The sequence below is a fragment of the Pangasianodon hypophthalmus genome, chromosome 24 (genome assembly GCF_027358585.1).
Source record: "Pangasianodon hypophthalmus isolate fPanHyp1 chromosome 24, fPanHyp1.pri, whole genome shotgun sequence".
Lineage (NCBI taxonomy): Eukaryota > Metazoa > Chordata > Actinopteri > Siluriformes > Pangasiidae > Pangasianodon > Pangasianodon hypophthalmus.
Window position 1 is genome coordinate 15534849 of NC_069733.1, and position 17509 is coordinate 15552357.

General features: G+C 36.9%; 1 protein-coding gene across 6 annotated transcripts in view; it reads left to right on the forward strand.

The window, feature by feature from the left end:
• The window catches only part of ksr2 (kinase suppressor of ras 2), a 106205-nt gene extending 91755 nt beyond the window's left edge, over positions 1–14450 (forward strand). For 5 of the 6 annotated variants that reach the window (XM_034299106.2, XM_034299109.2, XM_034299108.2 and 2 more), the window contains 2 exons: positions 1220–1349; positions 2451–4961. In XM_034299106.2, the coding sequence (XP_034154997.2) occupies positions 1220–1349; positions 2451–2597 (277 nt within the window). In that variant the 3' untranslated portion in view covers positions 2598–4961. Of the gene's footprint in view, positions 1–1219; positions 1350–2450; positions 4962–10236 lie in introns of those variants that run through there. The other variant, XM_034299107.2, reaches the window with a different exon arrangement.
• Positions 14451–17509: the final 3059 nt, after the last annotated feature.

Here is a 17509-nt window from a genome sequence, read left to right on the forward strand (position 1 = left end):
TTTTCTTTCTTTTTTGAAGACTGGATGTTTTTCCAATCTAAACCTGTCCAGTTTGGGTGAGTCTGTTCCCACTGTAGCCTCAGATTCCTGTTCTTGACTGACAGGAGTAGAACCCGATGTGGTCTTCTGCTCTTGTAGCCCAACCGCCTGAAGGTTTGCTGCGTAGTGCATCCTGAAGTGCTTCTCTGCTCACCACGGTTGTACAGAGATTACCATATTATTTGAGTTACCATATCCTTCCTGTCTGCTCGAACCAGTCTCACCATTCTCCAGTGACATCAATAAGGCAATTATGCCTGCAGAACTGCAGCTCAGTGGATGTTTTTGTTTTCCGCACCATTCTGTGTGATCTGCATCTCCATAATTTTATGCATTGCACTGCTGATTATATTTCTGTACTTCTGACTTCTGCCAGTGTTGAGCCAAATATAAAACCTTAAGCTTAATGTGAAGTTCACACAGCTGGACTCTAATCTGTCCAGAGGCAGAAACTGTGTGTATGTGTGTGTGTGTGTGTGTGTGTGTGTGTTCAGCCCTTGTTCACTACACTGTGTGGGTGCACGGCATATGAAAAAGGATGGATGGATGGGGGAGATGTGGGATGCTGTTCTGCTGCCTCCTAACACAATTCTATTCAGCTGTTGTGTCCATATGGAAGATCTCTGGCTCTGTCACTCTTCAGAGACATGGGCATTGCCTTGTATTTAATTTATTTCATGGACGCTGTGTTCTCCATGTGTTCACATGGGTTTTCTCTGGGCTTCTCATGGTTTCTGTGATTTGTAATTTGAACATTCTGTGAACAGTGGGATGTGGATTTTCACTCCACCCTCCTCAATTCATATTCATTATCAAATCAGGATGTTTTCTGCATGGTTGAACATGGTTATTGTAATGAATTGCTACTGATGTTTGTCTCTTTACCTCTTTGGCATTTCTCTTTGAATCCTCCGTGTACTGATGAGCAGATTTGTTTGTTCGGTATCAACACTTGACTCTCTGATTTTTAATTAGGCTTAATTCCAACTTAATTATGGTGAAAAGAATATCAGCGTGATCCTGCGCATGTTTCAGAAGTCAAGAGCCCCCTTTGACTATTTAATCAATTTTTCTGGACACGCCTTAAACCATGAGAGGTCCAACTCAGGTCTAATGGAGGGGTATCATGAGGGCTTTCATGTTACACACACATCTTTGAACTTTGAACTCTGTCTTCCAGGACGATCTGGTACGAGCTGCATGCACGGGAGTGGCCTTTTAAAAACCAGCCAGCTGAGGTGATCATATGGCAAGTGGGCAGCGGCATGAGACCCAACCTCACTCAGATCGGCATGGGCAAAGAGATATCGGTGAGCAGGATGATAGAAAAATATGCAAACACTTCTAACTGGGGTCTAAAGTGCAAATGATTTCATGAAATAAATATGGCTCTGTCACTCTTCAGAGACATGGGCATTGCCTTGTATTTAATTTAATTCTTACTGTAATATACAATATTAAAGATCCCAAAAGTGATAAACATGATCACACATACAAGTAGATTCAGAAGATATCAAGAATAGGGTCTAATTTGTCACTCAACAAAGATGATGGATAAAAACTCATCAGTGTTTTACGTTGACTTTGTAAGCAGTAAAACATGCTGTTATAGGAAAATAATCAGAATGGTCTGAGTGGTCTGAGCGGAGTTACTGATTATTTTCCTCAATCAGTACATCCCGAAGTATTTTATTTGTCTTACACTACAGCAATTTGCCAGTTTCACTTACTAAAAAATGACACATTATACTTTTTATCTGTTTACTATATAATGTTGTGGAACATCAGCGAAACAAGTTACTTCCTGTCCTGAAGACTTTCCCATGGCAGCGAAAATTACAACTGCCTCCTTACAGAAAACTCCACCATATCGATGATTATTTGTTATTCTTTGTTAAATTTTTATATAATTTTATATAATTTATATATAATGTTTTTTTAATAGTTGTAGATTGTGGTTTGTTGTAAGACAGGCACATGATGAAACTCCAGTCACATGGCCCTAGAATTTTCTTTCTCGAAAAATAATTTTTTTTTTTGCAGTAATTTGTTCATTTATATACAAAAGTGAAATGGAAACGGAAGGTTACACATTTAACCAAGTGGGGGACTGCCTGTACGATTTCCTTCAGAAATACTCATTAGAGTACACATCTTTTTTTTGGTATGAAATATAACTTGTGCCTTGCACAAGTATTCGCCCCCCCCCCCTTGAATTTGGAACTGGCATTATATTCACATCCTAAATTACAGTACAAAAAGTACAAGGGGGTGATTACTAATGCAAGGCACCGTATACATGTAGTGTGACCTGTATGTATGTGTGTGTGGGAAATACTTGGAAAATTGCTGTCTTTATCAGCAGAGCTTGAGTTCTGTAGATTTATGTGGACGTTCTTGCTCTTGTTTAGGACATCCTGCAGTTCTGCTGGGCTCACGAGTCCGAGGAGAGACCCAGCTTCTCCAAACTGATGGAGCTGCTAGAGAAACTGCCCAAGCGCAACCGCCGCCTCTCGCACCCCGGCCACTTCTGGAAATCAGCTGAGTATGTAAAATGAGCCAGGTTCTAAAAAAACAAACAAAAAAAAAATCAGAAGTACTCTGAAGTCCTGGAGATTGAGCTTATTGGCGTTAGACATGCGGCATTGTGGGAAAACTGTGCACTGGGGGAAACTGCTGGATTGTACGTGTAGTCAAGTTTGCATCATGTTCTTCTGTTTATTGTTTGATCATGTATGGACGACGGAAGATTTCTTTATTATTTATTATTTAGTTCTCTGTTTGTTTCCTTTTTGTTTTTTCTCTTAATCTGTTAAATCTGTTTGTGTTCTGAACTTTTGAATTTATTCATGATTAATTTGTCGATGTTATCTTTTTGATGAACTTCTGTTCAGTCACATGCCATGTCAGTGCGTTTGATGATGCGTTTTTATGAACAAATGCTAATTGTTTTTATCCTCTGTGAGTCGTGCGTCTGTAATTTTTATTTTCATAAGGACGTGTAGTTATGGAGTGAATGTATTTATTTTTCGATTTGTGAATTGAACTATTGTTTATTTATTTGCTTTCAGTCCAATCACTGGCATCCATTTTGTGTGTTATGTTTGTGTGTTTGTGTGTGTATCTATATATATATATATATATATATATATATATATATATATATGCACGTTTTTATAACTTGGTGACCAAATGTCCCCACAAGGACAGGAATATCTGATGGTTTGACCTTGTCAGGATATTTGGTTGGTCCCCACATGGAAAACTTTTTTTATTTAAAAAAAAAAATAATAATCACAGCTTTTGTTTAAAAAACTACAAGAGCCAAAAGCTTTCGTTTTGGTTCCTGAGGTTAAGATTAGAGTTAGAATTAGATAGCATTCATTAGCTGCATTAATAATTAAATCAGTGGATGGTCCTCACAAGGATAGTCTAAGAAATGTGTGTGTGTGTGTGTGTGTGTCTGTGTGTGTGTGTGTGTGTGTGTGTTGGCATTCATGTGGCCGTTTCAAGTCACAAAGCTTTACTACTCTTTGAAGGCGCACAATTATCCTTATTTTAAAAAATAAATAAATAAATAAACAACTAGAAAAAAAATGAAGGTTTAAAAAAAAGACAGAAAATGGCATGTTTGTGTTTTGAAGACATCCTGCCGGTTTTATGATTGTACACGTCAGTTATAGACGCTTGAATTGTATTATATTTAACTGTGATGACGTGAGACCTTGTTGGGGTTAAACTCCGTTTCTGAGCCTGTAAGAATAAGAAAGAGAGCTACGTTCGTCGTTCTTACTGCGTTGGACATGTACGGATGTGTTGAAGTCGAACGTATTTTAAAGCACGACATTGTACAATACCAGATTTTTCCATCGCCATGCGTAAATTATGAAACATCAACGACTGTTGCATGCAAAGCGTTGATAGTGGAAAATGCAACGGACACCATTCCATATCTTGCTCTTAATGTATGACCATGGAGGTGACATTAAGCTGCGTATGGCTTGAAAAGATCTGCTAACCTGTTTTAGCCATCACGCAGCCGTACGCATACACTCTGGGTGTAGACAATCCGTACTATTCACGTACTATTCCATTATAACCAGGTCTCGAACTGCTTATAGATCTGTCGCTGCTGTTTTTGAAGTCTATTTTGGGATCACTGAGATTCAGATATTTGTTTTTTTTTTGTGGGTCATTTATATTTGTACAGCTTAAACGTTTTAAATGCATGGAAGAAGGACCCATAAGGGACCACTTTAACTAAAAGAAGATCACATGTAATGAATAGTGGTTAAATAGAATATTCTCATACATAATTCTAATATTTTTGAGTCATCCAGGATAACATCATTAGACTGCTTTAAAAAAATGTAAGATAGATGTTTCGAACACTACCTGTGCTATTATCTAGTCCATTCTATAAGTCTCTCTATAATATCATATCAGGTCAGAGTATGGGAGCCAGGAGGAAGTGTGAAGTAAACAGGAAGTGATTGTTAACAATCGTTCTGAGCCTGTTCACCGTGCCATGGACCTCGGTTAGAATTCGTAGCTGTAAATGAATTTTCCACTCGCCAATTCCATCTCACGATGAACATATAAATCGTGTGTCTTCTTTCTCTTTCTTTCTTTCTTTCTTTCTTTCTCACCTTACATGATCTTTAAGACTTTAATTATGAATTCATGTTTGAGTTTATTATATAGTTTTTTTGTTTTCTTTTTGGAATTGTGTGTGAATATTTGGTTGACTTTTCTCCATGATTGAGTTCCTATACTGTAGGTTGTAGGTGTGTAAATGCTTGTAATTACAGATGCCTTATGGTGCACAGCTTAGTGACTGCTTTATTCATCACGAGCTCCTTCTTTTCACTCATCCTTTATGAAAAAATACGACAATAAAAAATGTTCATTTTGGAATTTTATTATGTTTTTCAGTCCTTTCTTTTATTCCCCCTTGTTTTTTTTTTCATGTTTCTCATTTTACGTTGACAGAATTCAATATAGAGTCGACTCCAAAATTATAGCCGCCCTTTAAGAGAATAATTTATTTTATTATTTAGACATTTTATTATTTAGGGTCTCCTCCAGGTTGTCTGGTTTCATCCACACTTTCAAAAAACATACCAGTAGATGGATTGGCTGTGATAAATTCCCACTAGGTATGAATGTGTGTGTGCATGATGCCCGGTAATGGACTGTCCCATCCAGAGTGTATTCCCTCTCATGCCCAGTGTTCCCGGAACGGGCTCTGGATGCACCACAACCCTGATCAGGATAAAGCGCTTATTGAAGATGAATGAATGAATAAATAATACACACAGTGATTCCAATTTTCTGCTCAAATTCTTAGAAAAGCTACTAAAATTTTCACTAAAAAATTAAATAATAGCATTTTCTCTCAAAAATGTAGCAAATTATTTAAAAGGGATAAGACTCGAGGAAAATTCAAATTTTATAGAGTTGGTCAATATCACAAATTTGCTTAAATTTAACAGTGACCTAGAAATAGTGCAGAATCTTGATTATTGATCATTTCTTTCCCTTGTTTTACATTTTTCAAAATTCTTAAACTTTGTTTATTTCCAGTTTAAAATTTAAAAAATGCCATATTTTCATTGTGGTCACAGACTTTTGGCTAATCTAAGATAATATACACCATAAATGCATCAAAGTCAACAGAAATGATTGTGGGACATTAAATGGCTGTCTCTGGATTTGAACCAGTTTGAATTGAACATGCACAAAGTGAAAAAACAAAACAAAATAAAACAAAACAAAAAAGTAAAGGAGCTTTTTGTGCATGGCTGAGGGTCCAAAAATCCTCTGCAACCTAATTAGCCTACAAGAAGAATCTCAGTGATGTTCTGCTCTCTGGAGGAGGCTTCATTAACTATTAATTAGAGGAGTGCTAAAAAAAATTGGAGTATTTCGAAGAATTTATTTATTTATTTTTTTTGCAAAGCTTAAGAAAATATTATCACATTCATTTTATGCTCATTTTAAGTTTCATGAACGGTGGAAATAGTTCTGGAGTTGATTCTATTAGTTCACTATCACACTTAGTTTTAATTAAATGTTCATTTAAAGCTGTGATTTAACACCAACGAGATTATGTGATTATTCATGTGAATCATAAACAGATTTATTTTTTACACTAAACCTGGCAAATGAGTTTCAGTTCAGGTCACATGGTCACACTCATTTATACTAAAGGTAAGAACTCGTGTGAGTTGAAGCTCTAATTCTAACCTATCATTAATGTACTATCTCCACCGTATGATTACTTACCTGAAACCTGTAATAAGTGCAGTCGATATGATGCAGATATATAACTGGTTCTGGACACTTACATTAATAACAGGTTGAAACAATAACAGAACTTTCAATGAAAAAAAAAAATTTCATTTAATTTATAGATGCAGTTTTGAAAGTAGCAGAGTGAGTCAAATGTTCCTGATGATGCTGAATCACAGCGGTTAGAGTCGCACTGGCATGGTGTCTCTCTCTCTCATGACCGATGTCATCACTTGTTCCCATTTAATTATGCACCTGAGCGAACAGGCTGATAGCCTGATAGCTCCAGTTTGTCAAAGGTCACAATAAACAGGTCTAAGCTCACTAATTGGCACCTTTATTATTTCAGCAGAACATGACAAATGAAGTATTTAGAGCAAGGCTCTGGATATGCAAGAGTCCTGATGGTGTGTTTTAGAAAAGCAAGTGAAAATTCCCCTGAATAAAAAGCCTTAATCACTGGACCATGCTTTATAATGTCATAAAAATGAAGGCTTTTAATGAATGAGAGCAATTTCTCCCCAGACATCCGAGGCTTTAACTCGAAATTAGATACCAAAAGATTGTCAAACAAAAGTCTGAGCATTTTAATTGAATCTGATCTGAGGAGTGAGGTGAGTGGTGTTAGGGATCAGACTATGTTCCAGTTATCTGTTGACATTTTCTGAGCACCAAAACAAAGGCATATCACATATCGTCCGATAAATCACAGGGATCTGGAGCAGAAAAAAGGAAGAAAATAAATGTCTTTTTATGTGGATGTTAGTTAGCTTTTTTCTTCTGAGAGCATAGTCTTACGTAATGTTCTTACGCTAACATTAGTGAACTGTAAAAATATCCAGAATTCATACAGTGTAGGCTCAGTGTCTAAGAGACAGTCTATATTCCCATAATGTGCTGTGAGATCTTGTTACACTCCTAGGAAAACAAGGTTCTAGCATCAGGAAGCGTTCTTCAATTTGTCCGATGTAGAATCCTGCAAAATAAGTTTTTCATTTTGGAAAATACATGTTTGAAAAATCCACACAGGTGCACACTTGCATTATAGTTTCATAGTTTCAAATAACAACATAAAATATATCTACAGTCCAGTAATTCTGGCTTCATGAATCGCTGACACTACAGTTTTTGTCTATGAAATATATATTTTTTTAGATAGCTATGTATCATAGATATGTCAGAAACCACGTAGGTGAGTGTATAACGTTATACTTGTGACAGCCAGTGATGGCTGGTCATGATATCGAATGGGAAAGCTAAAAAAAAAAAAATCGACTAGCCTTATTACTAAGTCAGCATTACAATTATGAAACCATTACAATTGTGCCCTAGAGCATGGGGTCTCTTTATAGACATAAAACAATTAAGCATACATACAGGAACATACTCACTGAAAGACAGATAGGCAGCTCCATTCATGATCGCCATGTCTCTGTCAATTAGCAAGCACGGTAAACAGAAAAGCTGTGCTTGTCATTAGTCAGCTCTTTCATTCAAACCAAACAAAACTTACGGTTCTGTCTTTTGTCCCTTGCGTCATTTGTACATTGATTGTTTGCTTTGTCTATTTACTTTTTTTTAATCCTCCATTTTGGAGGCTTTTTTAAACTCAGATGTTCAAGGAAGTAATCCACCTCGTTCATGTTTATTACACCTTATATTGTATTTGACATCAGTCCCAGTTGATGATGTGTTATGGATGTACTCACAATGTGGGTTTAAATGAATTAGCCCCAGTACACACTAACACCAGGGCCATTTCACCAAGTTGATACAACTGTCACTGATAGCCTAGAAATTAGCCCCAGCCTTTACCACTTACCAATCTCTTTATTTTTTTTACCACCATTGGTGGTGCTGTTTTTTTTTTTGGTTCCACAAAAACAAAAAATTATTCACTTTAAGCCGTTTGTTAACACCAAGCCATGCTATCCCATTTAAACCAGCTCAATTAGTATAAGCAGTTAGCATCGGTCTTCTTTTCCCCAAATTCCTTTATGAAGTTTGGTTGTTTTTTAATTCATACATACTATAAATCCACCAATATTATGTGTGGAAACGTGCACTAGCTACTGTGTTTCCTTTGTGTTTATTGTCCAATGTTTCAAACACGAACCTTTGTTGAGATCTTTTTGGTTTTCCATCCTCAAATTCCCCCTTTTCCTTCCATGAATAATTTCTCTCATACATTTTGTGCTAAAAGTGTTACATAGCTTGAGGTGTTAAGGTAAAGCAAAATTTTAGCAAAAGTTTTATTTTTCTATCCTCCAATCTCTCAGTTAAGATCAGTTAAGATTCAATTGTATATATTGAAAGGAAAGAGACATATGATGGAAAAGAATTGGCTTTATTCTAATCATTCTTCAGGCTGCAGGTATCCACGCATCTCGTTATTTTATGTGGGAGGACTTTCAAACTAATATTGCAGCTCAAATGACTAGTTTGAAAGGCAGCTACGTGTTGCTGAAGTGTGTGGGCTTTTCTTTAACCTATCTAAAGGCACCTACATACTTTTCTGAGCTATTACTCATTAGTCAAGATCTGGAGACTCAAAAAGAACAAAAAGAGATGAGCAGTGAAAGAGCCGTGCTGTATGGAGCAGCAGGTTAGCAGACTTCTAACTGTGAGTCAGCTTTCAGTTTGCTCAGCGTTTACAGCTACCATTTCCCCCCTTACACTCGGAGAAAAAAAGGTAAATCTAGCACTGTAAAGGGTTCCTCAGTTTGTGCTTATAAGGAGATAAGTTTGCATGCAGGTCCCTTTAACAGAAGCTATAATTTTCACGTTCAAAATCATTCCAGGTGGAATCCCTTTAGGTAACTGGTACTATTACCCATCCAAATAACCCTTGAGGAGCCTTTTTTTGGGCAGCTTTACTCAGACATCCTCAAAAATGATCAGTCAATTGCCCCAAACCCTCCAATGGACCTCTTACACTTTAACAAAAAACATGCTAATAAAGGTTCATTCTTTCCTTCTTTGGTTTGTTCTTCTGAAGGAATCTGTAAAGATTCTATGTAGAAACCTACAACAATCTTTACGTCTCAGAGAACATTCCAATTTACCATTTTAAGCTTTTCATCTGCCAATAATCTCTTGGTTATTGCACTTAGGGGAAAAGGTTCTATCTAGCACCTGAAGTATCCTTCAGTTTCTCCTTCTGGGGCAAGCTTTAAAGGTTCTATGCAGAACACTACACAGGCATGAGGCTGTAGCCTGTAACTATCCAAAGATCCCAACTAAAAGCCTGAGAGAGAGAGAGAGAGAGAGAGAGAGAGACGTGAGGGACGGTTGAAGGCTGGAACTACAGTAGATAGTAAAGGTACAAGTAGAACACCTTGAGAATGCTTTAACATACAAAGGATGCTTGAGAAGTGTTTATTCTAACAGAGAATAGTTCCTTTCAGAAAGCACAGAGCATCCAAAGAACCCTTAAAGAAGTTTTTTTTCATAGAGTGTATATTACATATATTAAAGCTTCAAAACTGTAATATATTTATATATTGTAGCCTATTCTTCCACAGAAACAGCTAAGTACTGAGTGATTGTGAACTTACACTTGCAATTTCCTACCAATTTTCCATGACTCAAGTGACATGAAAAATTGCAAAGGTTAAGTTTAGGCTTAGGAACATAGCGTACATACCTTTACTTATGACCTCACTAATAACCAAAAACATCATCATTGATTGCTTGAATTTAAATACTAATTTATAGCTTTTATTTTGTGTTATTTTATAACAGATTCCACATTAAGGGTGAGTCAAAATAACCAAGACCTTGCTTAATATACAACATACACAACAACATAATCAAAAACCTCGAATCTAAGGTGCTGTGTCTGTGTGTTTCTACAATGCCTGATATTTCTCTTTATATCTGTTTTCCTTCCCTTTTTCGCAGGCTGTAGCAGTAACGGACTGCCTCCTGTTCCCCGTCCTCTCCACTCCACCAACACCCTGCTCTCATCAACCATCACATGACAGGAAGTCCTCCCACTGACTTCCTGGGGTCTTTTTAAATAGGAGGGGGTTGGTAATGCCATGCTAACTGCAGAGCAGAGAAGCCATTTTTTCCTGGATGCAAACTGGATGATTTGGAATGATCTCAGATGAATGAGAGAATCCAAAGTGCTCCCTCGCTCCATATGCTTACACTGGGCTCTGGCTTCAGTGTTTCTCAGTTTGATTTGGGTTATTTTGCATCTCTTGCTTTTACGTGTCGTGATAAATTAAAACTCATGATCACGCATCATCATCATCATCACCATCATCATCATCACCATCACCAACACACAATATGCAAATGATTGTAATTTCAAACTAGTCCTGTCATTTGATTTTTTTTCTCTTGTACTTCAGTTGGACATTCACATGCTGTCAGTTTCTCTGAGATGAACCACCTTGCCTATAACTACTTCTTTTTTCCCCCTCAAACTCCCATTTATACAGTTGTTTTCATTTCCAGAAATAAGATATTAAAGGAGCAGTTTGTAATTTTTAGAGCTGCCTAAATTGTATTTGCAATTATAAAAAAATCAGCAAGGCTTTCCGTTCTCCCAGCAGACCCCAGTTATTTGTTAAAACTACATACTCCTGAGGTATGAGAGTTTCCTTTTAAGGAAACAGAGCTCTGTTCCAGATGGGGGCAGAACTATTTTCAGGGCCAGAAATGTGAAGACAGAACTACAGTTGTGTGCATACCATAAGGACATGAATTGATATTATGAGGAAATGTACAGAGAAATGTGATTTAAAGCAACAAGGCAGTTAGTGTGCTAAATTTTACAAATGTTCCTTAATTATCATAGATAATAAAAATGATCAAATAGGGTATGTTACAGTGGCGATTCGTCCATAAGGGCAGGTGGTGCAGAGCCCCTCTGTATACTGTATATTAGCTGCATAATCTCCAAGAACTCATTCACAATTCCATACACTTTAAATTCCACTGAAATATTAATTACCTCTTTTGACCAATGATATTAAACTATTGCTATTTGACCGATATATGGCAGTGTCCCATTGATTTGCTCGCCTTTCTAGATATTGTGTGCTCCACTTGTTACCCTTAGCTTCCATAGAGTTATTGTTGCACCTAGTGGTCAAAAATGATAACTGCAACAAGCACTATTAGAGGTCCACTGGGGCGGGAATCACGCTGCCCCACGTTCGCTCTATAAACATTTTCATTGGAGGAGCAGCGAACAGAACAGTTAATTACAGAGATGCCAAATCAGGCTAATGACTGCCATCCCATTTTATAGCAAATAATCTGAAATAAATCTAATACATTTCTGCAAACAAATGCAAACTGTAAGTGCAGACAGTGTCTATGATATACAAAACCACTTCTATTGTAAGATATATTACAAAGATTGGGAGAGGAGAAAGGGGGATTCTGGAGTGGATAACATCTCTATATCTGAAGTGTGTTTGCACCATGGTGATCTTGTTTCCCACACAAATACACAAGGTACTTAAGGTAAATTTGATTTTTTCAATTAAAAAGCCATTGGGGGTTGCAAAATTTGTAATGCATGACAGTTTTGCTTTAGTATCTTTAAAATTATAGCGTTATTACATGTCTAGAATCACATTTAAAAATTACAAACTGCACCTTTAAGGAATCAGTTCCCTGATTTCATTATGGCTTTATTCCTAACGGTCCTACTGGTTTAACTTTGCATTTTACTGGTATAGGGATGGCAAGAAAGCGGGAATGACAGGTGGATCGTGGGATAACTGTGCGTGAAACTCCCCTCCTCCCACCATCTACTCCTGGTGTGTGTGCGTCTGTGTATATGTATGCGTGTGTGTTTTTGGGTGCCTCTGCATTCCGTTTGCGTTCTCCAGAGTTCCTCAGATTCCCCGGCTGAGGTGCATGGCACTGAATGCATGGAAATATCAGACTAAACCCCACACGTGTTTTCAGCATGACTATCTGAAGCATTTCATCCAAAATGACTCGCAAACAAGACATTATTTATCACTGCATTTCTTAATATGAGGAGAATACCCTCATGGCTGATTTTGTAATGTTCTCAAGTGAGGAAATGTGAAAGAATATTCAGATCTGGCATTTTTGTGTATTTTTTTTACGTGGAATGATTCATGTCTTTTGATAATTAACAAATATTTCAGATATTTCTGCAAATTGGATGAAAGAAGCCTGCAGCGCTAGGCACCATTAATAATCTTCATCTCATATCTTGTCTAATTGAGGCACATAGCACGCATTCTATCTCTCTTCACCTCTCTTTTGCAATTTGGACATCAGGTTCCTTTCATATTCATGAAACTTGTTTGTTCCAGTATGCATCATTTTATGAGAAAATGATTATTTTTGGGAATTCTAACACTACAAATCTCATTCATGTGCACATTAACTTTTTTGTAGAATAAAACTTCTAAGTGACTGCATGTGCTTTGATTAAATTTCATTTCCATACTCGCTTGGCTCATGACGGCATCGGTGCCCGATCCAGGCTGAGTTCGAGCGTGGGCACAGCGTGCATAAAAAGCCAAACCTGTTGCTAGTGTGCTATTTGGCCCCAAGTCGTCCATATGTGCTTCACAAAGCCTAGCGCCATGAAGAGACAGAGCTCTTCTCAGGCACTGACATAAAAAGGGAAAAAAGAAACTTTTCAAAAGGACAAAAAGCAAGATAAATTCTGTGAGACACTTTAATCTCCATCTGTGAAATATTAGCAGAATAAGAAGCAATTATTTTATTTATTTCCAACATTTCTCAAATGCTTAATTGCACAGAGCATGGATATAATTTTTTTTTTTGAGAGGCTTCCATCCTCTCAAAAATCTATTAAATATATGTGTGTGTGGGAGTGAATGTGAAACTGATTATAACTTTTAATCAGTGAATGTAGTTGCATCGTTACATCTCTAATAAACTTCACATTTTAGCTGTTTTTTTTTAAATTAGATTCAGCTGTCTAAAATCATACCATCACCATCATTTAACACTTACCACTCCTACATGCTCACTTCATCTTCTCACTGAGACGGAAAGCAGCCTGATATCACATGCAAAAACCAAGGCTGGGTCAATCGGCTCGATTGATAGATGTGTATATTTTGTACAGTCATATTTCTATAGGTTTTTCTACTCTTGTACACTGGAGGATATTTATAATCACAAATGTTATGAATGTCATCTCTGAAACACTGCAGGCCTTCTTACCAAATCTGTGTTTTTGTTTGTGAAGCTTTTGGTCAGGTTCAGCTGTTGCCCAGAGAAATAAAAACTTATTTATGAAATCATATTTGTCTGGCAGTAATTGTGTTGGTTTTGTACCTGTGGCTTGGCTTAGTGGTTTATCAGTATTATGAGATTACAGAAAAGTCAGTCAACTAAACAAGGAAGATACAGAATTATATTAAATGATCATAATTTCCATTAAAGGTTTAGATCATTATTTCAAAATAAAAGGTTGTGTGGTAAAATAAGGTAAACATCAGAGAAAATTAAAGACTAGATCAGCCTGTTTATGATGTAAATGAATGAATGAATTGTTTATTTATGTATGTATTATGTCACATATGCATGATAATATCTATTTGGGATTTTACATCAGTTTTAAGCAACTTTGTTATTCATGAGATTTCCACTAGGAAAATGTAGCTAATATCCAGTATCACCAACTTTTGTCACAATGACAAAAAATATTATATTAGCCAAAGTTAACAAGCAAAAGTGATTGAAAATGCTACATTAAAAAGTTGTGAACACTAAAATGTGTTAAGAAGATAAGAGTGATTACACTCACCATTGCACTAATAGGAACATCTGTACACCTGCTCATTCATGCAATCCAATCAGCCAATCATGTGGCAGCACACAGAATGGTGTGAAAAAAAACAAAAAAACATCCAGTGTAGAGCAGTTCTGAGCCGCAGAAATGCTTGGTGATGGTCAGTCTGGTGTGAGCTGACAGGAAGATTACAGAAACGCAAATAACCACTCTTTACAACTGTGGTGAGCAGAAAAGCATCTCAGAATGCATAACATCCTGAACCTTGAGGTGGATGAGCTCCAAGAGCAGAAGATTTCCTCAGGTTTCACTCCTGTCAACCAAGAACAGGGGCTACTGTGGGCACTAATAAAGACTAAAAAAAACCCCAGAAAGTCCCAAAGGGTTTTATTCCTCTAATACCACAGCAATTTACCAACTATTACAATTTTTATTATTTTATGAACAACATCATACTTTTAACTATTTATAGTTACACTTGTTGTTGTGGAATGTCCGTAAAACAGTTTCCTGTTATCACTTGTATTATAGCAGCTATAAACACTTATTCCCTCACCAGCCTCTCTTTTTTTTCTCTCTGAAAGTTAAATAAGACAAAAAATTGCAGCTTGTCATGTCTGAAATTCATGTAAATATTTCAAAGATTCTACTTTTCACTCAAGTTGTTGTCAGTAATATAATTTGTAATGAGAATGTAAAAGAATGCAAAATAGAAGCATTTTCACTAGTGCACTCAGTCTTTTGGACCCCACTGTATATATAAAAAAAAACTCTGCCCACGCTTTTAAAACATGAGGTGTTAATAAAATACTGATATTACATAGACTCATAGATTAGTGACTTCTGAAGGTGGGATAAAAAGAAAATCTAATTAAGAGGTCAGCAAGGTTTGACAAATTTAATTCAAAGTGAGACTTTGAAAGACGTTAAGTCAGAGAAGCTGACATTCCCGAGTTTAATAAGCTAAATAGTTCTCTCAATAAAAAACTTTCTGTAGTGAGGAAATAAGTTGTAGGGACTCAGAGTAACAGGAGCATATCAATAAAGGAGCGTTAGTCAGAATTTGCCTTGAGATATAATTAATCTTCCACATTTTTCCTGCCTGTGTCCACATATTGAAATCGGACTATTAATGTGTTATTCACTTGGAAGTGACCAAAGGCCAGTTGACTTCATTAGAAATTCACAAAAGACAGGCTTTTATGGCTTATGGCTATCCTATAAAAAAAGATAAACAGCTTTTTTTAAATACCTTTTTTTTTTTTAATTTAAGCATGAAATGTTTGCAACTTAGTTTGTTTTATTTTGGCTTGTTGTGATGCTGATGTCTCTTCCTTGACTTTTTTGCAGTCCATCCATGCCGCTTATCCTACACAGGGTCACAGGGCTTGTCCCGTGGAACCTGCGGCACAAGGTGGGAGACACCCTGGACGGGGTGCCAACCCATCACAGGGCACATCACACACACACTCACACAGTACGGACAATTTGGAAATGCCAATCAGCCTACACTGCATATCTTTGGACTGGGGGAGGAAACTGGAGTACCCGAAGGAAACCCCCTAAGCACAGGGAGGACATGCAAACTCCGCGCACACAGGGCAGAGGTGGGATTCGAACCCCCAACCCCGGATAACCACCGAGCCACCATGCCCCCTCTTCCTTGCAGTCACAGTGTAAAAATCATATTGTATGTTGTCAAGTTTGTTCAGGACAACTCATATCTTTGTTTATATGGAATCCCTGATGGATATACCACATACTGATGCCATTATCCCTGTGTCTCACTTCTTTTGCATTTATTGATGCTTGCAGATTATGAAATGCACACACACACACACACACACACACACACACACACCCACTGTTCAATGACTACAGTTACTTTCCATCATTTTAGTAAAACTGTGGAAATGGGTCTGATGATGTGATATGTGTAAACGGTGAGACAGCTTTTTAGAGGGTTGATGCTGGTGTTGGGAGTGAGAAGTTCTAGATAATAGAGTTTAGTTCTTTCAGCAAGCTTCATGTAAAATGAAATAAGTACCATTTTTCCTGCTTGCACAGTTTTCCATCCTTATTCTACTTCTCATAGTATATTGTCAATTGTGTATATGGCTTTTTTATGTGCTTTATCATAAATATTTTGTTTCTACACTTTTAATTTACAATTGTGGAGTCGATCTCAAATGCTATATAAATAAAGATTATTATTTTATTACTAATATTGTAACTCTGAAATCGTAAATGCGCAGCGACAGATGTCATATGCTGCCATGGGCTGTCATGACAAGTTATTTCCGGTAATCTAAGAGTGTCATGTTAGTATGTAATTGTCATGATAGCTGCCATAATATCTGACGGCATGACAGTTCACATCACATGCAAGCGTGTTCCAGTTACCATGTTTTTTTCTGGGTCAGGATTGAGGTGGATCTGGAGAATATCCAAGGAACACTGGACACAGGCGGGAATACACCCTGGATGGGAGGCAGGTTTAACACAGAAACTGTCAGAACATAAGACATTATATATCATGGCTACAGGAACTATGTAAGCATAACCTAACCATGGCAATGTCCATAAATAATAACCTCCAAAATGTATCCATAGCAACAGTTGTAAAATGGTTGCCTACTGGTATGTGATGTAGGCTGAGTTAGTTCAATAAAATGGAGTTGCTGTTTACATTGAGTAAGTAGTAAGTAAGTAATCCTGGTGTTAATGAGTGCCATTTACATCATTTCTGAGAGACATCTTTGGGTGGTATCTCATACTTATACCGCAGTGCTGTTGACTTCTCATTTCTGATTGGTCAAAAGGTCTGACAGTAGTTCCAGCTGTAATTCAAATGATGTTAATGCGCTCTTTCTAATACATTATCGTTTCTATAGTAACAGCTTATGCGGGGAATTGTACGGCCGACAATCCACATAAACGGATTTAAAAACGTCTAGTTGTTGATATGGTGAAACATTCTCAGTTTTATCACCTTTATTTTAAAAACTTTACATAAGATTTTATATGGTCCTATGTACAGCATTTTGGTGAACATTCGTAGTTTTTTAAAATGTGCTTCACAAATAAATTTGACTTGACTTCACTTGACTTTCTGTAAGGAGAAAGTTTCAGTGCTTTCCAACAAGCAGAGGTAAACCTATAACTTTTCTTTATACATTTTCAGACACATGGCATTTTTCATGTAACATGGCAAGCTGCATTTTAAGCTTTCAAGCTGCACTGAAGTAAAGCATGGTACTTATTTCTCTATAACCTATAAATAAATCTTCTAAATACACATGTTCTCATGAAGCAAAACGAAAACATTACTGGAGAAGGAACTAAATGCAAGAAAGCAACAATGTTTCCATGGCAACAAGAGGTATTCGGCCGATAATGATAATG